Source organism: Mercenaria mercenaria, chromosome 13 (genome assembly GCF_021730395.1).
Source record: "Mercenaria mercenaria strain notata chromosome 13, MADL_Memer_1, whole genome shotgun sequence".
In the NCBI taxonomy this organism is placed as follows: Eukaryota; Metazoa; Mollusca; class Bivalvia; order Venerida; family Veneridae; genus Mercenaria; species Mercenaria mercenaria.
Genome location: NC_069373.1, coordinates 58,342,847 through 58,368,528, shown reverse-complemented (window position 1 = coordinate 58,368,528; position 25,682 = coordinate 58,342,847). Strand labels below are relative to the sequence as shown.

Genomic DNA, 25,682 nt, shown 5'->3' with positions numbered 1-25,682 from the left:
AGTACTCTGGTCAGGCCTATATGGTCTGTATCTAAAATAATTTTATTGCGTTAAACACAACAACAGTTTTATTTCAATTTTTATCAACACTTTATGGTTACACTTCACTGTTCTTCGAGAAAATGTAGATTAAGACATTTAAATAGTCATGGAAATATAGTGGTATGTAACCTATACAGGGGACCGCATATTGTCTACTGACCGTAAAATGCAAAAACAAGATGGAAGAAATTTATGAGAAAAGCAGTTGAAGTTTGATTGCAGGTATTACATGCTTGTTTCTTTCAGAGCAATCGAATGAAGATTAAACGAACATGCCTGATTTTTTTTAAATTTCAACAACTGAAGTAAAATATACATTTCTAGGGTCAGATGTAGAATCTAATCTTGACTTGAAATTCGCGCTGACCTGAAGACCATTTGGATATCAATGTTTTGCAAAGTGTTTACAACTCGTTGACATCGCAAAGAAATTTGAACAAAACTTTTCTGGAACTCTTTGTGGTAAAAAGATTTTTGCAGAACAATGTTTCCAAAACAGTTGGGGCGCTAACTAAGATTTCTGTCACTCAACCAAAATGATTTACAGTCAACTCGTCAGTCAACTCGTCCCCGAATTGGTCATTTCGTCCTCCTCTGCGATTTCAAATTGGTCAGTTCGTCCCCCCTTGTTCGGCCCCCTTTTTAAAAGGTATTTTGAAAAAAAATCAAAGTATAATAAATTAAATCGGTTTAAGTATATTTATGCTAAAAATATACATAGAGTCAGTGTACCCGGTTTTGCACACATTTCCTAAGAATACTTTCCTATTTAGCCAAAAATGATTAAATTTGAATTTACCTCTACATGTTTTAATAAATACACTTATTTTGGTTTAAAACACGCTTACTTTCCTTTCCCACTTCAGTGACGTCATACCTCTTGGTGAACTTGATTCGGATAACATATTTCAAAGAGCTATAAAAATAAATAGATTGGCAACTTGAAAGGCATATAGAGCAAATCTCGCCAACCTCACGTGACAAAAAACGAGATCTCGTTTACCGGAAGTGGTGCTTTCTCCACGCGCCATTTTGTATGCGAAAGCAATTATTCATCGGTAAAATAATTATCACTGTATGACCACGCTTCTTTCTATGGCCAAAAAAAACGTGTACTTCGTGTCTTAAGACCATTTCACATTAAACTAATTTTGTTTTAGAAGCTAACATGTATTTTAAATGTAGTTTTAAAGGTACAAATTGTAACTCCATGCTCGCTGATGTTTGTTTTTAGTAAGATAACGCCGAATCACGCTTTGACACGAGCTCACGCACGATTACAGCCAGTTGCCATTCTGAGTATTTTATACTTCTTTGCATATTTTGACCAGTTTTTGCATTTAACTGTAATCGGTTTCGCACACCATGCTATTTATAGAATTCAGTGATAGTAATGCATTTACCTAGGGGTGGGCGATATACTGCGGTAGACCGGTTATTGCGATGTTTTTTCCGACGATACGATATTGAGATATGATTTTCGAATACCGGTTATTTTATAACACTAAGTAACACTTACGTAAACCAAGAAGATTCACAAAAAATCCTTTTCTTGCCAGCACGATTCAACTTTGTTTTCATGTTTCTCCTTTTATTTCCGGTGCAGGTAGCAGACTGGTTTACAGGTTTTTTACGGACCCAGTTCCACATAATAAAACCAATAAGAAAATTTAGATAAATATAATTTCGTATTTGTCAGCGACTCATTAGCAATTTTTCTATCAACTAGAATTTATTATTCATACTTACAGCTATACCACTTTCCTCGTTTATAATCGGTGAATTGAGCAACCTGTGTTATATGATTGTATCCATAAACCGAATGTAGTGCCGCACAATAAACTAAATAATATTTTGACGCAGTCTACTTTCGCTTTTGAATATCCGGTAATCGGCTTCATAGCAACATGTCTGACTTCGAGACTGTTGAAAATAAAAAGGCAAAATCATCTGTATGGCAGTATTTTGGGTTAAAATGTCATTTTACTAATTTTTAATTGAATAAATTTGAAAAAAAAAACAGTATGATTCGTCATGTTTTTGTTCATTAAATAACTGGTACAATATACCGCAGTATATTGCAATATCCACATACAATATTGCAATATATCGCAATACCAATTTTCGTGGCAATACCCACCCCTACATTTACCCAAAAGAAAAATTTCAATATTTAATTTAAACATGTATTTTCCAATAAAACATCTGAAAGTGAAATTAAAAAGCAGTTATGAAAGTGAAATATAGGGACCAAACCCTGTTTTTACTTCTTAAAGCAGAAAAGGCTAAAACAGCTGAATACATGAAACAAAAATAAACAATAGAAGCTGCTGAATCACAAAAGACCCCAACAAGTCTTGTCATTCGATTAAGTTCTCTGTTTTAATAAAAACGTAAAGCAAACAATCAAGTTGAAGTCATTTTGCAGGTTGGGAGAACTTCAATATATGTTGAAATATTTTAGATAGATAGATAGATTTATTTCAACATAAAATGTACAATTTACATGGCGACTTATAATTAAAACATACAATCAAACAATAAACAAACATGTGTGAATTAATATAGCCATGTCAATCAACATTATATGTTAAGGATAACACAAAAAAGAGTTAAAATAAACTCTTATTTCCATTTTGGTCCTTATATTTTATATTTATGTTTGAATTTTCTGCTTTTTCATTTCGGTAAAGTAATAGGTAAATACCTACATGTATGAAGGAAAAGTGATTTTTCAATTTAATTTACATCTTGTTGTTGTTTGCTTAGTCATTATTTTCATAAAATTTAATATTTTTCAGCTGACCTATGGCCTCCATTAGTATTGTTATTGTTTTCGTCTGCACTTACCAGAATGAGGCTCAAGCGGGGATGGACCCCTTGTGTCAATTTATGTAGGGAATAACTCAATTTTGTGAAATAAAAACAAAGAATTGTTGAATTTTCTGCTTTATTCTCACAAAGCACATGAATTTGCTGGGTGTGCGAAACCGTGTACAGTGCGAAACCGGGTACACTGACTCTAAGTTTTCGTTTGTTTTAATAACGTTTTGCTTTAAAAGTGATCGATTTAACAAGGAGGATTTTCTGTTTTTTTATTCTATTTGTTTTTGTAAGTCTGCTTTATTGGACAACATGATTGCTGTTTAAATGTCCGTATTTGATGCTGCTTATTTTCAAACTCTTGACTAAGATTAAACTCTTTTTATAACAAATAATTTCCTCACTCCAATCAACTACTAACACATTTAATTCTACTTGTGGAAAATTTTCACACATTTCATTTGGTCAGTCAACAACTTTTCATGCAATTAAATACCATTAACACCTTCCAATCAGCCCAATCAACACCTTTTAATGTGATTATTAGATTAATTATTAATAACCTTTAACACCTTTCGTATGCAGGTATATGCTCATTCTACTTTTTTTTTTAGAAACCACTGTCTCCCTACTTTTGAAGTATTTCTTTTTTTATTTTAATGACAAAAATGAATATAAAGCATGTTGTTTATATTTAGTAAAACATATGTGACAGATATTAATTGTTTAATTATTCTTTATTGTATTTCTAATTAAAACTTTCTTTTATTATGACCAGGGGTAAGGATTTATTGCTCTCTCTTTTCTTACTATGATTTTTAAAAAGTTTATTAGATCTTCTATTATATTATATTTTTAATACTAAGGACATTAAATTTTTTTATCTTTTATTTCAGTTAATTGTCTTATATTTACAGTATATTTTTTATTATTATTTTATAAAACCTAATTATTTAAAGTTAACTATTTCCAATATAACTCCTTCAAAACTCACGATGATTTTAAATACAAGTTTTCAAAGTCAAAAATATCATAAGAAAGAAAAAATGCCTAAAATATTAATGGAGACAAAATTACCAAAAGGGGGACGAATTGACCAAAAGGGGGATGAGTTGAACAAAATGGGGACGAGTTGACCAAATTTTTTGATATGGGGGACGAAATGACCAATTTTGGGGGACGAAATGACCAAATCGGGGACAACTTGACTGGGGGACGAGTTGACTTGATACCACCAAAATAGTGTGGTGAATATCACAAAATTGTTTGACCTAGACTAGAGTCATCAAACCTCATATGATTGTAAATCAGCATGTGGAGTTAAGCACCTGGGTGCACTCAGCCAGACCCGGGTTATGGCCCTTAACTCGGTAAAAATTATTCCAACCTGTGACGTAATTATCACTCATTTCAGTCTGATATAACGTCCAACTCAACCACATCTGACAACAGGTGTAATCTTTATGATTCACATAGGAACATAAATTGTAAGCTCCTGGGTATAAGAAACAAAAAAAATTGGCTGTAGGTAATACATTTATCTCGTTAACTAAAACGTTAATCAGCATGTTATGCATAAAACCTAAACAAAAACAGCTATTATTATTAAATATACAAATGTATGCATGAACATAATAGCACGGTGTAAAGTCGTGCTCAATTTGTCCACAAAACTTTATCCCAGGTGTTCATTAAAGGACAAGCACATGAGAATAGATGAAAATAGAGATCTCTCAAACGTGTTTTGCTTTCAAATGTTGTAATTTGATGTTAGATTCTTGTAAAATACAAGTTATGATGTGCTTATACACTTAGAATTAGCCCAAGACGGTGTGTTACCTGTAATACCCATTATCTGCTATCCTTAACTAGTACATGACGGCGAATGGAATGCGCCAACAGTGACGTACATGACGTCACCAATGGAAAAAAACAAAACGATAGTATAGGTCGGTGTTTGACTTTCTTCAGGAATTGCAATGACATTTTGCGTATTACACAAGAACAAGCACAAAAATAAATTTGATATTCAGAAATAGTTTTCTTTTCACCATTAAATCATCATTATGCTTGCAGTCATATCTAAAAGACCGTATTACCTTAATTACGCTGATTTTAAATAGTTGTGACTGTGGACGAATCTTCAGGGGAGGTAACTAGAGTCACGCATTGGAATTAAGTAAAATTATGCTTGAAGGTGTAATTTAGGCCAAATAGGTTTGTGTCTTCTATATCTCGAAAAGTACATGTTCATTTGTCCTAGAATCATGAACCACTTGGGAATATTAGCAAGGACTTAAATTCAATATTTATTTCTATATCGCCATTTTATCGGTCAGAAGCTATACGTGGCTTATGTTTGTAATGTTACTCTTTAAAATTCTTCTGTGTCTGAGTGATCTAAGGTGTAGGACTATGGGAGATTGATTCTTACACTGTACATGTATAATTCTTTAACCAGATGAATTATAAATTGGATAATATCTTTATTATGTCTTTTTACAGGAGACAAAATGCCTCCAAAACCAACCTTAGATAAACAATGTTGGCAGTGGGCAGAAACAACAGATCCTGAGGATGTGAGCCTTGCCAATGTGAGGTCTGCATACCGACTCAATCTACCTACCTGCAAGCTTGGAGCATGTAAACGCCAGTGCAAAGGCAATCCTTACTGTGTGAACTGTATTGGTTAGTATAAACTGCACCAGTTCTTAAACCAGTCTGTATAAAATCTGTATGACTGGAAGCACTTTATATAAAATCAGTACAACTGGAAGCACTTTAGTTTGACATGTCAGTAAAGAAGTTTGAAATGTCAATAAAGAAAAGAGCAGCATTAAGAAGGTGAATGTTGTCAGTGAGAGAAGTGGCTTGGTCAGGGCCACACTGAAAAGTAATTGGAAAGGAAAATTAGACCATGTTTAGCCTAGGATTTCATTAAATAGTATTTAGAGTAAAAATAGAAATAAGGGATAAAACTAGAAATGGTATTGACAGACTTAGAAATATAATCCTGTTGAAAATACATTTAAAATAATCCTAAAACTGACCAGATCCCTGGAAATTCAATAGGTTTGTTCATGTAGGAGAACATTTTCTTGGGCTTGGCTTATCATAATGTCCATATTGGTTTAAGTTTGTAAAAATTAAAATATGTTGATTTTATTTTGTTTGACTAGGCGAGAAGGTATGGTTTGGAAAGATAGAAGAAAGCAGCTGGCATGATGTACAAGATCCAGTTGAAGAGAGGCGGAAAGCTGGAATGTTTGTTGGACTGAAAAATCTAGGGGCCACATGTTATGTGAATACTTTCCTTCAGTTATGGTTTCACAATGAAACTGTGAGAAAAGGTAAATCAATTGACACTCGCAGATATAGCATTTGTCTGTAATATACATTTGTAACCTTATCTATCAACATTCTCAATGAATTGATTTTATTTAGATGTAAAATACTTGTTCCACGTTGTCACCCATATTATATGACACAAGGTGCATTACTCTGTTAGAAATATAACATGAATTATGTCCCTTTTTTCCTAGAAATTCTGATTTATGTTTTGATGCACTTTCATTCAATCTAATCTATTACTAAACAGATTTGACTCAAACCTAACATCATCATCAGTATAAGCAGTCTTTGATCACTCCAGTGATAGCTCTAGTTTCCTCAGATATGTCCTACTTCAATATCAAGCGTACAAATAGTCAAGAGTGCTGTCACCTCTGGCAGCTCTTGTTTAATTCCCTTTAAATAATAACATTGTCCAAAATTGGCTTAGGATACATTTGTAGCTTGTTTTAAAGGGCTTTTTAGCTCACTTGAGCCAAAGGCTCATGGTGAGCTTTTGTGACTGCTCAGTGTGCGTCGTGCGTCATGTGTCCATCAACATTTTCTAAAAAAAATCTTCTTGAAAACCACTGGGCAGAATTTCACCAAACTTCACAGGAATGATCCTTGGGTGGTCCCCTTTCATAATTTTTCAAAGAATTTAATTCCGTGCAGAACTCTGGTTGCCATGGCAACCAAAAGGAAAGACTTTAAAAATCTTCTTGTCCAAACCAAGATTATACAAATTGTGCCCCTGGGTTGAAAAGAGGCCCCGCCCTGGGGATCACTCACAGGTTTTACATAGACTTACATCTAGGAAAATTTAAAAAAAAGTCTTCTTGTCTAAAACCACAAGACCTAGACCTTTGATATTTGGTATGTAGCATTGCCTTGTGGTCCTCTACCAAAATTGTTCAAATTCTTGCCCTTGGGTGAAAAGAGGCCCTGCAACGGGGGGTCGGGGGGGGGGGGGGGGGGGGCTCAAGTTTCACATAGACTTATATAGGGAAAAAGTTTAAAAATCTTCTTGCCTGAAACTACAAGACCTAGACCTTTGATATTTTGTACGTAGCATTGCCTTGTGGTCCTCTGTGAAAATTGTTCAAATTGTGCCCCTGGGATGAAAATAGCCCCCACATAGGTCCCAAGTTTTACATAGACTTCTATAGGAGAAAACTTCAAAAATCTTCTTATCTGAAACTGCAAGGCCTAGGCTTTTGATATTTGGTTTGTTGCATAGCCTTGTGGTCCTTTACCAAAATTGTTCAAATTATCCCTATTTGGTGAAAAAAGGCCCTGCCCTTGGGGTCCCAAGTTTAACATAGACTTATGTAGGGAAAAAAATGAAAAATCTTCTTGTCTGAAAGTTCAAGGCCTAGGCCTTTGATGTTTGGTATGTATCATTGCCTAGTGGACCTCTAACAGGATTATTCAAATTATGCCCCTGGGGTGAAAAGAGGCCCCACCCTGGTGGTCACTTTTTATATGAGTTATAAAGGAAAAAATACTTCAAAAATTATCAGATCATATTTCCTAGACTGTTTAATTATATTTACCTGTTGTACCCAAGTGGTAAAGTGTCACCTTACTGTAACCTTGACCTACTGACCTACTTTCTTTGTTTTTTGAGATACAGCCTTGAAATTTGGATGACATGTACAGTTTTGCATACAGATCTTAAAACTGACTTTCAATGACCATAAATGTGACCTACTTTCTTAATATTATAGCATCAGTTTGCCATATGAAACATGTGGCTCATATTACTAAGGTGAGCGATTTAGGGTCATTATGACCCTCTTGTTCTAGTGTTTTTGGGGAAAAGGCCTCTGGTCAAATTGGGAATTTTTTACATGGTATATTTTCAAAACTGGGAAAAAGTATTGATAAATCAAGTAAACATTTAATTATATTAGTTTAAAACTTTATGTTCAAGTTTAATGGTAGGCAGTCAAATGAATTTCAAATTTGAAGTGTCCCTTAGTGAAATTAAGAGAATTTATTTTTCAGGAATTTTTATGTCTCCCCTCTGGGGGAGGCATATTGTTTTTGCCCTGTCTGTCCGTACGTCACACTTCATTTCCGGTCAATAACTGGAGAACCCTTTGACCTAGAACCTTCAAACTTCATAGGGTGACAGGACTTATGGAGTAGGCGACCCCTTTTGTTTTTGGGGGCACTCCATCAAAGGTCAAGGTCACAGGGGCCTGAACATGAAAAACCATTTCCGATCAATAACTTGAGAACCACTTGACCCAGAATGTTGAAACTTCATAGGATGATTGGTCATGCAGAGTAGATTACCCCTATTGATTTTGGGGTCACTGCGTTAAAGGTCACGGGGGCCCGAACAAGGAAAACCATTTCCAGTCAGTAACTTGAGGACCACATGACCCAGAATGTTAAAACTTCAAAGGATGATTGATCATGCAGAGTAGATGACCCCATGTTTTTTGGGATCACTCTATTAAAGGTCATGGTCACAGGGGCCTGAACATGAAAAACCATTTCCGATCAATAACTTGAGAGCCACTTGACCAAGAATGTTGAAACTTCATAGGATGATTGGACATGCAGAGTAGATGACCCCTATTGATTTTGGGGTCACTCATTTAAAGTTCAAGGTCACAGGGGTCTGAACATGGAAAACCATTTCCGGTCAGTAACTTGAGAACCATTTGACCCAGAATGTTGAAACTTCATAGGATGATTGGACATGCAGAGTAGATGACCCCTATTAATTTTGGGGTCACTGCATTAAAGGTCAAGGTCACAGGGGCCCGAACAAGGAAAACCATTTCCCGTCAGTAACTGGAGAACCACTTGACCCAGAATGTTGAAACTTCATAGGATGATTGATCATGCAGAGTAGGTGACCCCTATTGATTTTGGTGTCACTCCGTTAAAGGTCAAGGTTGCAGTGGACAGAAAATGGAAATCCATTTCCAGTTTATAACTTCAGAACCATTTGACCCAGAACCTTCGAACATCATAGGGAGATAGGAATAACAGAGTAGGTGATCCCTATTGTTTTTGGGGTCACTTCATCAAAGGTCAAGGTCACAGGGGACTGAACATAGAAAACTCTTTCCAATCAAGAACTTTGAGAACCACTTGACCCAGAATGTTGAAACTTTATAGGATAATTTGACATGCAGAGTAAATGACCCCAAATGATTTTGGTGTCACTTGATCAAAGGTCAAGGTCACAGCAGCCCGAACATGGAAAACCATATCCAATTCATAACTTGAGAACCACTAGGCCCAGAATGTTGAAACTTAGTGGGATGATTGGACATGCCAAATATGTGATCCCTATTGCAGCCAACCATCAGTGTCTCTTTGACTTTCGCTCTTCTCCCCTATTGACTTCTTGCATATACGACTATGCAGTGGGGGAGACATGCGCTTTTTTACAAAAGCATCTTCTAGTTTTCTAAGTTGCTGATTGTAGACAGACTTTGCAAAAAGGAATAATTGTTCATTTGTCATGTTCAGACTTCTGTTTACACTCAGTAATTTACACCACAATAACAACTGCATTTTCCAAAACATAGTGTGTGTCTGTGTTTGAGTGAAAAATTGGGTCGCGAAAATATATGTCAATTGATTTTAATGGTGTAAAAACTATCTGTCAACACGATTTTGGTACTATATTCAATAAATATTAATGTATTTATATGTTTTGAGAGGTTTTTACTTAAATAACATGAAATTTTCTGGTAGAATCATATATTTAACTTTTGCCGAGGTGCATACAGTCATGAAAATAGAAACAAGTTGGTTTTTCCAACATTTTATATGATTTCATTAGCGGACAAAACTTACTATGCAAGAAATTTCTTTGAATAATCAAAAATAGTTGCTTTGAATAATTAAAAATTGTTTTCATTTGGGATTTTTAGCTCACCTGAGCCAAAGGCGCATGGTGAACTTTTGTGACCGCTCAATATCTGTTGTCCATCCATCAACAATTTCTAAAAAAATCTTCTTCTTCAAAACCACTGTGAAGAATTACACCAAACTATACAGGAATGATCCTTGGGTGGCCCCCTTTCAAATTGTTCAAAGAATTGAATTCCACACAGAACTCTGGTTGCCATGGCAACCGAAAGGAAAAACTTAAAAAATCTTCTTGTCCAAAACCAAAAGACATAGAGCCTCAATATTTAACATGTGGCATCATCTAATGGTCCTCTATAAAGGTTGTTCAAATTATGCCCCTGGGGTGAAAAGAGGCCCTGCCCCGGGGGTCCCAAGTTTTACATAGACTTATATAGGAAAAAACTTTAAAAATCTTCTTGTCTGAAACCACAAAACCTAGGCTTTTGATATTTGGTATGTTGCATTGCCTAGTGGTCCTCTACCAAAATTGTTTGAATTATGCCCCTGGGGTGAAAAGAGGCCCTGCCCTGGGGGTCCCAAGTTTTACATAGACTTATGTATAGGAAAGAACTATAAAAATCTTCTTGTCTGATAGTTCAAGGCCTAGGCCTTTGATATTTGGTATGTAGCATTGCCTAGTGGTTCTCTACTAAAATTATTCAAACTATGCCCCTGGGGTGAAAAGAGGCCCTGTCCTGGGGGTCCCAAGTTTTACACAGACTTATATAGGAAAACAAACCTTTAAAAATCTTCTTGTCTAAAAGTTTAAGGCCTAGGCCTTTGATATTTGGTATTTAGCGTTGCTTAGTGGTTTTCTAACAAGATTGTTCAAATTATGCCCCTTGAGTAAAAAGAGGCCCTGCCCCGGGGGTCACTTATTGTATGAGTTATATATAAAAAAATACTTCAAAAATTATCTTATCATATTTCCTGCACTGTTTAATTATAATTACCTGATTACCCTAAGTAATTAGGGGTCACTTGACTTTGACCTTGACCTACTGTTCTACTTTTGTTTTTTAAGAGACAGCCTTGAAATTTGGATGACATCTACAGTTTTGCACATCAATCTTAAAACTGACTTTCAGTTACCATGAATGTGACCTACTGACCTACTTTCTTAATATTTTAGCATCAGTTTGACATTTGAAACATGTAGCTCATATTACTCAGGTGAGTGATCCAGGGTCATCATGACCCTCTTGTTTTTCTTTGGATTGGGAATTATGCTTGGAGTATATTTGGCATTGGGAATGGGGCCGATATTCCGCCCAGTGAGACAGTTTGAAAAAAAGCCTGTTTTATGTAACTTTAAAAGTTTGCACAATTCAGTGAGAAGGATGGACGTTTGTGTTGTTTTAAGTAGGTTGTTATATTGTTAGTGATATGATACTTGATGTAGCGTATATTTTTTATTTAAGGTATATACCAGTGGAGGGAATTATGGACTAGTAGTAATGCATTAGATGATTGGAAACCTACCTCTGTGTGTGGTCATCTTCAGGTTAGACATCTGTATCTGTACTTTGTTGTTGTAGTCCCAGATAAAAAGTACATGGGAGCTATATTGTAGTTGCTCGTGTCCATATGTTTGACCGTCAATTGTGTCTCCTGCATATCTTAACTGCTGGGAAGATTTTCATAAAATTAGCATCAGTTGTTAATCTCATCAGGATGACGTAGAGCGCAAAACTTGGTCACTAGGTCCAAGGTCAGGGTCACACTTGAAGGTCAGTTGTCAAGTAGCCAGAGCTCGAGATAAGCTTTTGGTGCAATTAGGTATTTACCCATCACTTTTTGTCTGAATTGGGTATTGGGGAATCTGAACTGGGTAAAAATGATATCATTACCCAGCCTTTTCAGAAGTAATTGGGTATTTGCTAAAACCATTTGGGTATTTCACCAATCTTGCACAAACAATTGAGTATCTTTTCTTGTGGCTTAAATTAAATTGTGTACGCTTACAGTATACATGGTATATATCACTAACCTGAGGTTTGACTACATAAGTAGTTTAATGGCACCCTTCAATGTTTAATACAAAAATGTATTTAAAATTGTAATGAAATGTGATTAATAATTGTATGTAAAACAGTAGATCTACTCTCTTTTTAAAATAGTTTTTACATGCCTGTAAGCAATGTAAACGTGTATTTTAAATCGTAGTACCAAAGATATTTTTGTTCCATCCTTTTTTTTTTTTTTCACTTTAAATGCAGCCGGAGATCAATAAAGACAATATCCCAAACGATGTGTTCACCTGTTCACAGTAATATGCGTTCTTCTATAAGATGTCATCCAGTATCGGTGACACTACATTGTCACTAACAGATGATCACAACATTTTACTTACACTATATCGAACCGGGCAGAATTTACATCACAGCTTTTGGAAGGTTGTGCCAATAAATATCGTAGTAGAAATATATAAAAGCCATGGCATGACAAAAGTGTTTTTTGGTTCTTTATGAAATTTGATTGAAAGTCTTGATGTTTATAAAATGTGCAGAAGTGTAGCTTGATTAGAATTAAGCCTTCTCTGCAGGCATTTTTATGCCTCCCGCATCAGTAGAGTGTCCTGTCTGTCCGTTCGTTCGTTTGTCCGTACAAGGTTAACCAAATGGGACCGTTTCGTCTAGCATCAATACCGCTTACAACAACGAATTGATACTAATACAGATGTAACCTGTGACCATTCCTCTTCAAACATCACCTGACCTCAGTTTGACCTTGACCTCATTTTGGACTTAGGTTGCTTTATATGGGCCATCTCTTGGTTCACCAAATGGGACTGTTTAGTCTAGCATCAACACCGCTTACAAGAATGAATTGATACTAATACAGATGTAAGCTGTGACCATTCCTCATCTTCAAACATCACCTGACCTCAGTTTGACCTTGACCTTGTTTTGGACTTAGGTTGCTTTGTATCGACAAGGATGCCACCGGGGGCATCAAGCGTTATTTGAACACAGCTCCTTGTTTTCTGTACAAGTCTTCCTTTGTAGTGCTATATACATAAATGACACTTTATTACATGGTTTTCTGTGAATTTAAATACCGGTATTTAAAGAGAGTGAAACATATCTGTGGAAATTAAACATTGAAAAAATATTTATCAAATAATGCAAACAAATCTTTCACCTTCGATCACTAGATCTTACTGTTTCAGTCGTAGATATGCCATTTATGGAAATATCACATCTTATGTTCCTTGGTGAAAGATATTTCAATCTTAAACTAAAATAGACAAATATATGATCTGAATTCCAGGTGATATTTGGCTTACTGGAGCTGTCAAAGAGGCGTTACATTGACCCAAGTGAATTTATCAAACATCTTGGCCTTGATGCCGGTCTTCAGCAAGATGCCCAAGAATTCTCTAAACTTTTCCTATCTGTCTTGGAGGAGAACATTCTCCAAGGTAACGCAACAAATGTCATCAAGGACCAATTCTGTGGAAAGTATGCTTACGTCACTAGATGTAGTAACTGCAACAATACATCAGAACGAATGTCCGAATTCTACGAGTTAGATCTCAATATCCAAGGGCACAAAACGCTAGCTGAATCATTGAAAGGTTTTCTGGAAGTAGAGAAACTTGAGGGAGATAATAAATACATGTGCAGTAATTGTAATGGGAAACAAGACGCTACAAGAGCGATTGAATTGAAAAGCTTGCCGCCAGTCTTGAACCTTCAATTGTTACGGTTTGTCTTTGATGTTAAAACAGGATCCAAAAAGAAGTTAAATAGTTGTATACAGTTTCCAGATGTGCTAGATATGACTGAAAATTTACCCGGCAATGAAAGTGCAATATATGATCTTAATGCAGTGTTGATACATCGAGGCCCATCTGCATATAGTGGCCATTATGTGGCGCATATAAAAGGGAAAGATAGTCAGAATTGGTTCAAGTTTAATGATGAAGAAATTGAGAAAATTAAAGGAAAGAATCTACAGTTAGGCAGCGAAGAAGACTTGGATGGAAAGAAACAAAAAGCAGCACGGACACCAAAGGGACATCACTCTTCCAAGAATGCTTACATGTTGGTATATACTAGACGCCCCCCTTCTGGTAATAATAGTGTAGAACACAGCGCATGTAACACAGAAACATCAAAGTCTGAAAACAATATAACCATTCATACGAAGAAAGAAATATGTTGCAATAACATTTCTTCTTCAGTTAGCGAAAATGCAATTTGTAAGTCAGAAATAGCTGAATCCTCAACTATGAAGTCAGGAGACACATTGAAAGATGTTCAGAGAGAACTGATTGATTCTGTCTCAGTTGATGATAATGAAAGAAGTGCTAACCAAAACTCAAGTACAAATGCAGTACATGGGGATACTAAAAAGCTTATTCCGAATTATGTTGTAAAGTTTGTGGAAAAGGATAATGAAAACTTTGAACAGTGGGTAAATGAAATGAACTTAATGAAAGAAGAAAATATTGCAAAAGGCCAGGAGAAGCAAGAGACTGTCAAAGCAATATATCAAGACTTGTGTTACAGCAAAGAAGATGGTAACGGGTTTGAATGGATCCCTATGAGCTGGTTGTCAAAGTGGTTAAATGATCCAGCCACTGCCCCTGCAATTAAGCTGTCCCCTTTTATGTGCAGTCATGGAAAGCTTTGTCCTGACCAGTCACTGAAAATGAAGTGTGTGTCAGAGAAAGGGGCAGACCAACTTTTCAGTATTTATGGAGGCGAGTTGAGGTTGAGAGGCAATGAATCATTGTGTGTTAAGTGCATTCAGAAGAAGTGCAATCTGATAAGAACTAAACAGCTTATTGTTGAAGATGACAAATTTATATCAGGGAAGATGAAAGTAAATTTTGCTGAAGAAAAATGTTTCTGGGTGGGGAAAGGTTCGTTCAGAAGCTGGAGAAGGTTGGCTGTTGAACTGCTGACAGACAATGAAGGGAAAGTAGGAGAAAATGATGAAGTTACTGGACTTACTTATGATACCAACCATGAAAATGGTGAATTTGAAAATAACGAAGATTTGTTAATGACTGAAAATACTGTGGGAAAAGGTTCCTCTGATTCTAATCTTGGTGGTAAAAGTGACGAATCAAATGAGATTGGTATCGATGCAAGAAAAGTCAAAAGTGAACCAAATATTGATAGAAGTTCTGAAGTAAAAGATATAAAAAATAGAAAGAAAAGTATTGACAATGCAGCAGATGATGATGATAATGAAGATTCTCTGCAGTTCAATGAAGACTTGTTGTGTGAGGAACATGGTGGTCTAGATCCAGATGTATCATGTCGTAAAGTGGTACCAGAAAGTGTGTGGGTGAGACTGAAACATTACTTTCCAAATTGTGCAGAGTTTGATATAAACAGCCCATCTTGTGAGAAATGCACAGCCAGTATTGAGGCAGAAAACAAATCTAAAGAAAGAAATAGACAGCTAGCTGCTAGCCAGAAAGCTGCTTTACTTGATTTGTTTCATGATAGGAAAAGACCAACTTCGATAAATCCTACCAATGGTACATATGTTCTAAGCACGGAATTTGTAAACATGTGGAGACAGTTTGTGAGAGATCCACTCAAACATGATCCTGTGACTAAAGTCTTCAATGACATACTAATCTGTGAGCATAATGGTTTTCTGTTTCCACCTGCTGAGCATGGTCCTCTCAAATCTGATGATAAAATTACGTATATCACTGCTGACGAATGGAGACAGATACAGAACCTGTTCAGTTTTGATAATGAAATAATAATCGTAATGTATAATGAGAACAGTAAGAGAGAAATTGTCACGCTCCCTAATGTATGCGATGACTGTCTTTCAAAACGGTTAAGCTTTGAAGAAAGCGAGCTGTTTGAGTATGAAAAAGGAATTATCTATATAAGAAAGCAACAAAAAATGGATAAAAATGTTGAAAATTCAAATGAAAACAGTGATTCCAACCTTGATGATCCAGAATTTAGCGACAAATGGAATGGCGGATCTGGTCGGAAGAGACATAATGCAAGTGATTGTACTGTGTCAGAACCACCGGAAAAAGCTCTGAAAAATACCAACGGTAATAAGATTGTGAGGAAAAGTCAGAGACACAGGAAGGCCAGGGGAGAGAAGGAAGTGACTATATCGTCAAAACAGACACTGAAGGACCTTAAGCTGAAGATCATGGGGTTGTTTTCTGTGCCACCATTTGATCAGAATCTTTACATCGATGGGAGACTTTTATCTGATAATGATCGCAGTTTGTGTGATTTGAGAGTTGCATCTGGTTCAGTGATCGACCTGATTGCGGATGAGCCACAGGAAGAACCAAACTTTCTTGAGGAATTTGTTAAGGAATCAGGAATGCCGGAATCCGGATTTAAGGGAACAAACTTATTGAGCACTTAATATGATGTCTATATGTAAATACCATAAGTGAAAAAAAGTTTGTAAGTATAGGGCAGAATTTTGACCTCTCCTGTAGCGTTTTATGTGTGTGCTGTACAGTTACTGTAAAATCCTAGTGTGTTTAAAACAAATCATTTTACATATATGTCATTTTACTCCGTATGAATTTAAATTGTAATTTTTGTAACGGAATATTGATAAGAATAATGGTTGTTTCATTGTTTGAAGCATCGAAAACTGATTCTAAGAACTACAGAATCTGATACATTTTCTAGGAATTATTGTTAAGCTCAGTGTAGACGTTGTTTTCACTTTATATGCAGTGGTAGGATTACTAGGAAAACACTTTAGCCATTTGAAAAATTCTCATTCATACCGTATACTTTGAGAATGCAAGCCTCTTGAAAATTAGTAGCATTTTATACACCGCATTCCATTGTAGTATTTTTATACACCCAAAGGAAAATATTATGTTATACCCCCGGTGTCCGTCTGTCTGCCTGTCCGTCCGTTCGCAATTTCGTGTCCGCTGTGTAACTCTTGAACCCCTTGAAGGATTTCAAAGAAACTTGACACAAATGTTCACCACACCAAGAAGACGTGTAGAGCGCATGTTGTGGATGGCTTGCTTGAAGGTCAAGGTCACACTCGGGGATCAAAGGTCATATAAGTTTGTTTCGTGTCCGCTCTGTAACTCTTGAACTGCTCGAAGGATTTCAGAGAAACTTGGCACAAATGTTCACCACACCGAGACGTCGTGCAGAGCGCATGTTTCGGATGACTTGCTTCAAGGTCAAGGCCACACTTAGAGGTCAAAGGTCATATATGACTGCTTTGTGTATATTGCTCTGCATTTCAGTGCTCTTGTTTTTATTTGGCAGATCCCTTTTTTGTTCACTTACAATAAAAATGTTTTGAATTACTTCCCTTTAATGTTACAATAAATAGCTTATTTTGAAACTTTAATTATTGGCCGTAGGGAAAAACTGAGACCACTTTTCTGTGATACAATATGGACGGTACCTCCAATTTTTAGGTGTATTTTGACATACCTGTACCCTTTTTTTTTTTGTTGACTTAGACTTTTTTTTGGAAATTCTTCACTTTGTTGTTCCTGTCCTTTGGGCTTCAACAGTCAAGTTCTTTAAATTTTGCTCCCATCCTCTGGCGTGTATTGCCCCGCTTGGCGGAGCTCTTGTTTACTCTTGTTTCACAAACTAGTGACGTCTTTTTCTCAGTGTCAGCGGTTTCTGATAAGTTATGTGGTACAAGAGACATCTTTGTTGTGAGAGTCAGTGTTGTGCTTTGATGTTTATAGTGCTGACAGAAATGATCAAATTAAATACAAGTTTGGTAGAAAGAGGAAAGTAGAGAATTGTGTTGGACAGAATGTTGACGCCTACTTGTGTAGTTTTTATATGCTCAAATAGTCACATGTTTTATGATGGTCTCTCAGTCAACATGTCTGGTTACCTGAGTAGGTAGAAGGCAAGACCTGGGTCATGAGGAAGTAAGAGCAAAGGAAAGTGATTCTGCCTTTGCGACCAGTGCAAACCAAGATCAGCCTGCACATCCATGCAGGCTGATCATGGTCATGTGCAGGCTGATCATGGTCTGCACTGTTCGCTTTTCAGTCCATCAATTTTTAGTAAACACCCCTTTGGATAGTAAGTGGTACTGCCTAAATTGGATGATGGACCAGTCCATTTTAGAAATTAAGCAGGGTAAAGGTTAAGAAGTACAGTCGAGACTGCTTTAACGACCCCCTGTATTTAGCGACTCCCTGTCATATGCGACCCTATTTTCTGCTCTGGACGCAATTTACTATTAAAAGAGTATGAATTAAGCAACCCCCTGCCTTACGAAACAAGCGACTGTGAAATCAGGCTCTCAAATTGATATTTAGACGGTTTTCAGCGACTTTGAGATGTTCCCTTGCAAGATTTTACAAGATAGAGTTACCGTTCTTTATCCCGCGTAAAGTTGTTTGAGATGAGAACTTACTTGTTTACAAAAATGACTGATGAAAAACATAAAAAGAACTGTTTTGACATTAGAACAGCGTGTTAAGGCACATGAATTGCTGGATTAGGGAAAACCAGTGTATAAAGTCGCTGAAGAATTCGGAGTCGGTGCATAAATTAACTTTATTCCTGGTGAAACAAAAAAAATGTGGCTGTATTTAACAGGAAACGACGAAGTAAACACAGATTAAAGATGTAGTCAGTAATCGAATAAATGTCAATGAACAATTAGTACACAAAAATATAAATATCATAAAACTCAGTGTGTAAATAGTTCAAATGGAACATTTATATTTTACTGCTCCCCTTTATTTTCTTGCCAGATCATGGGCTTAAATTTGTTTTATCAACATCATACAAATTATGCAAATTATTTGAAATTTATATTTTATCAATATGCAATAAAAGAAATAGTATTTAATCATTTTCAACTCCTACCTTAAAGGAGGCCAATATATAAGTATCCGATATTCATGTACAATGTACTTTAATCGGAAAAATATATGAAGCCAGCGTCATCCTGTTAAGTGAGACTGTTTTAAGAGACTCCCTGTCATATGTGACCTTTTTCGCTGCTTCCCAAAGTCGGTCTCTTAAAACAGTCTCGACTGTAATATATCTGAAACAATGCTTTTAGCATTGAATAAAATCTCTTCAGTCTAGATGATGGTTATTTGATGTTGGAAAAATTCCTTTAAGATACATTATTTTGATTTCTGACACAATTTATCAAAGGTAACTGTCTTCTTTGTTGACAATATCAACAAAATATTTTCCTGGTTTGTTGTATTAGCTTTAAGGTTAGGTTGATGCTATGATGTTTGATGCTGTGCTGGTAAATTTGATGTACAAACAGCAATATTGTTGTGTAATAACTTGACAGTTTTAGTCTTCTTTGTTTAATAGGAAAACAAATTTTGATAGAGTTTAAGGCAGTACATCTGAAGTTGATTGCTCTTCACTTTTGATTCATCTGAATAAGTTGTTAGTTATATGTCGAGATGAAGTCAGTCATTGTATGGAAGTCAGAAACACTGACATTGTATAATTTAGTAAGCATTAATTTAGTAAGCATCACATTACCTAAATAATATTGACAAATTGCCAAACCAACAAAACAGTGTAGAACAGAGATGCTAGTGGGTCAGGGTCACTGATAACCTCCAGGGCATTTGACTATTTGAGCATAATTTATATACTTATTAAAGATTTTTTGTGTACAACAAATCCAGCTCATTTCTTTTTGTTGCAGTGGGCTAGCAAACAATATAACATTTAATGTTTGTTATTGAAATTTTTAATCATGATTAGCTAGCAGGATTTAGAGTAATAAAACTGAGTTTGGAGACCAGTCAAGGAAATTTAGAGTAATAAAATTGAGTTTTAAGAGTAATAAAACTGAGTTTGGAGATAAGTCAAGGAAATTTAGATTAATAAAACAGAGTTTGGAGACCAGTCAAGGAAGTTTAGTTGTTTGGAGACCAGTCAAGGAGGTTTAGAGTAATATAAACTTGTGAGTTTGGAGACCAGTCTTAGAATTTAACTTAGCCATTTGCCACTTTAATGCCTCCAGATCATTCGACAACAAAAAATCTTTTTTGAGATATCTTGAAATAAATGCTATGTTTCTTTTGAAGGCTTTAAAACTTAATTACTGACAAACTTTATGTTACGGAAACACATGAGAATTTGCTGTTTTTACTACATTTTGCGATGAAATTCGAAAGCGTTTGTCATGCTTTTACTCCAGGTAAACTGTCTCCATTATAAATATCTATATTTTGAAGTTGTTATTCACTACTTCAGCTATAGCGCTATTGGTTACGACAACAGGAAAATGTCTTTATTGCCGCGGTGGTCTGGGGTTCGATTCCCGACGCGGTCATCTTTTTAGCTCATCTGATTTTTTGAAAAAAAATGATGAGTTATTGTCATCACTTGTGCGGTTGTCGGCGTGGGTGTCGGCGTTGCCTGGTTAAGTTTTATGTTTAGGTCAGCTTTTCTCCTAAACTATCAAAGCTATTGCTTTGAAACTTGGAATACTTGTTCACCATCATAAGCTGACCCTGTATAGCAAGAAACATAACTCCATCTTGCTTTTTGCAAGATTTATGGCCCCTTTTGTACTTAGAAAATATCAGATTTCTTGGTTAAGTTTTATGTTTAGGTCAACTTTTCTCCTAAACTATCAAAGCTATTGCTTTGAAACTTGGAATACTTGTTTACCATCATAAGCAGACCCTGTACATCAAGAAACATAACTCCATCTTCCTTTTTGCAAGATTTATTGCCCCTTTTGGACTTAAAAAATCAGTTTTCTTGGTTAAGTTTTATGTTTAGGTCAGCTTTTATCCAAAACTATCAAAGCTATTGCTTTAAAACTTGCAACACTTGTTCACCATCATAAGTTGACCCTGTACAGCAAGAAACATAACTCTGTCCTGCTTTTTGCAAGATTTATGGCCCCTTTTGGACTTAGAAAATATCAGATTTCTTGGTTAAGTTTTATCTTTAGGTCAACTTTTTCTCTTAAACTATCAAAGCTATTGCTTTGAAACTTGCAACACTTGTTCACCATCATAAGCTGACCCTGTACAGCAAGCAACATAACTCCATCCTGCTTTTTGCAAGAATGATGGCCCTTTTTAGACTTAGAAAATCATGGGTAGGACAATATTTCTATTACACAAAAAAAATCAGATGAGCATCAGCACCCGCAAGGCGGTGCTCTTGTTTTTTCTTGATTTGGAACTTTTAAAATATGTTAGAAACAAAAAATCATATTCTAATGTTCAAAATATGACCAAACTTCAATTTTGAAAGAAAGATTATTTTTTAGCCAAATCTGGAGGCATGCTGCTTTAAGAGTAGTCAGATGTTAAATGTTTCAAAACCGGTCTCCTAACTCAGTTTTATAAAATTGGATCCATTTAAGCTTAAATTTTGACTTTTTATCTGATTTGCAATAATAGCATGATTGTGAAATCATTGAATTTTGTGGTTTGGGCAAAAATGGCAATTTTCTGGAGATTTTTTTTCATGGATTTCAACTTTCTAACATTTGTAACAGTTAAACTTTATGGACTGACTCGACCAAGAAATCAATAAAAAATAGGCTGCTATGAATATTAATGATTTCATAATACATGTACATGTAGTGCACATGATTACTTTAAAGCAGTTTACAGCTTTCTCATTTGAAGAAGTAGTTGCATGCTATGATAGGAAAGAAAGGTAACATATATTACAGAGATATCTTGTGTATAGTTCTTTAATTTCATATGTGCATTCAGCTATCCTGTCTTTATTACTTTCTTAGAAGTGTTTAACTTTATGACATTGTGTTATATGAGCCGTGCCATGAGAAAACCAACATAGTGGGTTTGCGACCAGCATGGATCCAGACCAGCCTGCGCATCCGCGCAGTCTGGTCAGGCTCCATGCTGTTCGCTAACAGTTTCTCCAATTCCAATAGGCTTTAAAAGCGAACAGCATGGAGCCTGACCAGACTGCGTGGATGCGCAGGCTGGTCTGGATCCATGCTGGTCGCAAACCCACTATGTTGGTTTTCTCATGGCACGGCTCAATTATAATCTTACATTTTTCTGTTGAAGTGCTGTTGTTATTGTATTATTGCAAATGTTTTCTTTTGAAAATATGTTTGTTGTTGCCGTATATTTATGCAGAATTGAAACAAATACAAGAATAGTGTTAGGGTTGCTGAAAGTGTTGTGAACTGGTACATACATTAATTCTAGTGTATATCATAAGAGAATTCAGTCTTCTTAAAGCCTCATAATGTTTTAGTTTAAAAGGTGGCTGCCACATTTTTCGATATGAAAATTTTATCTCTTACACTTTGGTAAAAATCATGGAAAATGGTTGTTCCACATATAAAGAAAGTTTTTTTTGATGGTGCAAAAAGTCTGCATATGTTTTTAGACAGTCCTAATTCATGTACATATAATTTATGAGTGTGTGTTTTTTTTAACTTGTATTTGTTTTTGTATGTTTTGTTATTTATCACAGCTATTTTTGATACCAGATGGTTCATGGACGTTTAATGAAGTAAGGAGATACGTATTGTTCAATGTAAGTTTGTGTAGATTCAGTTTTTGTCAACCTTATCTTAGGTTCAGCAGTGTCCTGAGCAACTTTTTTGTAATAAAGGAAACCATCTTTATTACTAATCAAGTGTGTAAAACAGGAGAATTAATACAGTTCATAAATGGCAGCTATCTTATTTGAATATTGTGAAAATTCCCATGTTAACACTTGCCAAAATATCCAGTTTTCTCAGTTATCTCGACAAGGGCTGAAAACAGCAAGCTTTTATCTACATACGTTGTACACATTTTCAAATATCTTCAAATATCATCTACAGCTAGTTATTATGTCTCCCACCACACAGTGGTGTGGGAGACATATTGATTTACTCCTGTGTATGTCTGTCACATGCTTGTCCGCATTCTAAGTCGAACATTTCTCATCCGATCTTCACCAAACTTGAACAAAATGTGTTTGCCAATATGTCCTCGACCAAGTTCGATAACTAGCCAGATCGGCCCAGGCACTTTGGAATTATGGCCCTTCAAACTTGTTTTTTTTTATAATCAAAGCAATCAAAGTCTGATAAGGCAGTTGAAGTCTTAGTGCATGGTTGACTCATATACTACTATTCAGATGATTAGGCAGTTATGGGAGACATGCACTTTTCTGAAAAGCATCTCTAGTTTTAATGTTATTTTACATGGAAATGTTAATGGGGAGCTGTAAAGTAATCATCCACATAAATATCTTTGAGAAAAGCTGATTTAATTCATAATTGAGAAAAAAGTAATTTCATTTATTAGCTCGACTATTCAAAGAAAAGATTATAGTCTGAGCTATTGTACTCATCCTGGTATTGGTATCGGCGTCACACCTTGGTTAAAGTTTTGCTTGCAAGTGTGTTGTATAGCTGTCATTTAAAGGCATATAGCTTTGAAGCTTATTTTTCCTTTTTTTAGGTCAATTACCAACCTCACTGGGTCAAGTCCCATAACTCTGACATGTATTTTGGGCAAGTTATGCCTCCATTTGGACTTCGAAAATCCTGGTTAAATTTTGCATGCAAGTACATCCTGGTTAAAGTTTTGCATGCAAGTAAATATAGCTATTACTTAAAGTCATATAGCTTTGAAACTTACTTTTTCCTTTTTTATGTCAATAACCAACCTCACAGGATCAGGTCCCATAGGTCTGACATGTATTGTGTGCAAATTATGCCCCTTTTGGACTTAGAAAATCCTGGTTGAAGTTTTGCATGCAACTTACTATCTCCAAAACTAATGCAGATATTGATTTGAAACTTCACATGTGTTTGGGGTTATAAAACTAGGTGATAGCATCAAGTACCAAAATTCTGTCCTCTTTTTAGCTAAAAAAACTTCTGGTTAATGTTTTGCATGTAAGTTACTATCTCCAAAACTAATGCAGATACTGGATTGAATCTCTATAGACATTTTAACATTTAAGGTAAAACTCCTGCTTATGGGACAACAATTTGAATAGTTGAGCATTGGCTGTCTTACGGACAGCTCTTATTTAGCGTTAGAAGCATAGTTACTTTGAGAAGAGGTATGTGGATTACTGATTTAAATTTTAAAGTTTGAGATAATTTCCATTTTGTAAGAGGTCTGTAAGCAAACAGGTCCAATGCAGGAATCAACATGTTAATTAGAGAGTACTAATTTCGAGCAGGTAATAAGTATAGGTGTTGCATTTCCCTTCCAGCATTTAAAGTTGTTCCTTGGAAAAATATTGATGTTGTAGGGAGAAGACTGGGTCCAAGGTTTATAAAGCTTGAGTTTGAAGATCAGTCTCGGAATACAAAACTTCTGATTGGTCAATTTCAACTTTGTGCTCAGAAACAGCCAATCAGATGCAGGAGTTTTGAGACTGGTCTCCAATCTCAGATCTATAATTTTGGACATATGGATGTTAAAAAAATAAAGAAAATTGTAATTTCGTATCTGATATGGCAGTCGCCTGATGTCATTTCCTTATTGTCATTCTAATGTTGTGTCAAACTAAATACAAGTTTTCACTCAGCAAATTCCATTGTGTTTGTTTTGTTTTATAAGAAAAATATATTTTTTTATATCTTGTAGTTTTATGTTTGCAAGCCAGTCCAACTATAAGTTCCAGCTAGGGCAGGTGGTTACATAATATGACAAAAACATAAATAATTGACAAATACATAGTTCATCTAGGAGGATATTCAAACTGAATCATATCTTTTAACTGACCTTAATTTCAAAGTTGTAGTAAATGCAAAATTTACCAACATTCATCATAATATTTCTGCACAACCAAAACAGACTTCTCTTTGCAAAGCATGCATTTTAATATGAGGTAAAACTACATATTTCATAGAAGACAACATGCTTCTTTGCCTAGTTCAGTTTGATAGCAGTCGAAATAAGGAGTGTGGTACAATAATTAGCACAGTCTATGATAGTGTCAGGCTTGGTATACGTGCAAGTACCATATTTAAAAGGGATGTGTGATGTTTATGATCACAGATAGAGCGGACGCAGAGGTCCAGTGGTAACAATGAGTTCGAAACCAGGGGTCGTGAGTTTGAGCCCCCTACCCTCCTCCAAATAAAAATTACTAACATTGATTGGGATAAGAGTCCAGTGTATGTGTTCTTTACACCTGACAACGGTAAAGAACCAGGGAAGCTTCTGGACTTGGAGTGTCTTCTGTATCTTGATCTGTCCTCCCACTAGCAGTCTTCTGGAGAAACCGCCCATATGGGTTACCGGTGGCGACTATAATCACGGGTGGTAAACGCGCAATCCAATTCCCGCCGGGAATACGCTTAAAATGGGTTGCGCAACGTCCGGTGCTGGTGTTGCGCGTAAAAAAAGACGAAATTGAGGTATGTGAAGTTATGTTTTTGCTTAGTATGAGACAAGTATAAATTTTCTCGAAAAAAGCAAAATGCTATTCGATACAAATATGATAATACATCATATGTGTAAAATATCTGGTTTGTAATTTATGTTTCGGCTCTATTATCACGAAAACTCAGGCGAACAAGAAGCGTGAAAAAAGTATGAAATCAACAAAAATGGAAGTTTCTGACCTCATATGCCTAATCTGAGGACATCTGATGTTTATTATGATAACTCAACTGTTTTGAAGTAACGAATATCA

The 25,682-nt window shown here is 35.7% G+C and overlaps 1 protein-coding gene across 1 annotated transcript; it reads left to right on the top strand.

Moving 5' to 3' along the window:
- Positions 1-203: 203 nt before the first annotated feature.
- LOC123529044 (ubiquitin carboxyl-terminal hydrolase 48-like) lies at positions 204-24,576 on the top strand. Its single transcript, XM_045309229.2, has 5 exons — positions 204-264; positions 5,371-5,553; positions 6,045-6,215; positions 11,502-11,584; positions 13,354-24,576. Exons 2-5 carry the CDS (start codon positions 5,379-5,381, stop codon positions 16,450-16,452), a joined length of 3,528 nt encoding a protein of 1,175 aa, XP_045165164.2. The 5' UTR covers positions 204-264; positions 5,371-5,378; the 3' UTR covers positions 16,453-24,576.
- Positions 24,577-25,682: the final 1,106 nt, after the last annotated feature.

Bases quoted from the DNA above. Each gene is read 5' to 3' on its own strand.
- LOC123529044 (XM_045309229.2), top strand. From the start codon at position 5,379: ATGCCTCCAAAACCAACCTTAGATAAACAATGTTGGCAGTGGGCAGAA. The intron at 5,554-6,044 runs GTTAGTATAAAC...TTGTTTGACTAG, and splicing joins TTACTGTGTGAACTGTATTG to GCGAGAAGGTATGGTTTGGA. The intron at 11,585-13,353 runs GTTAGACATCTG...TCTGAATTCCAG, and splicing joins CTGTGTGTGGTCATCTTCAG to GTGATATTTGGCTTACTGGA.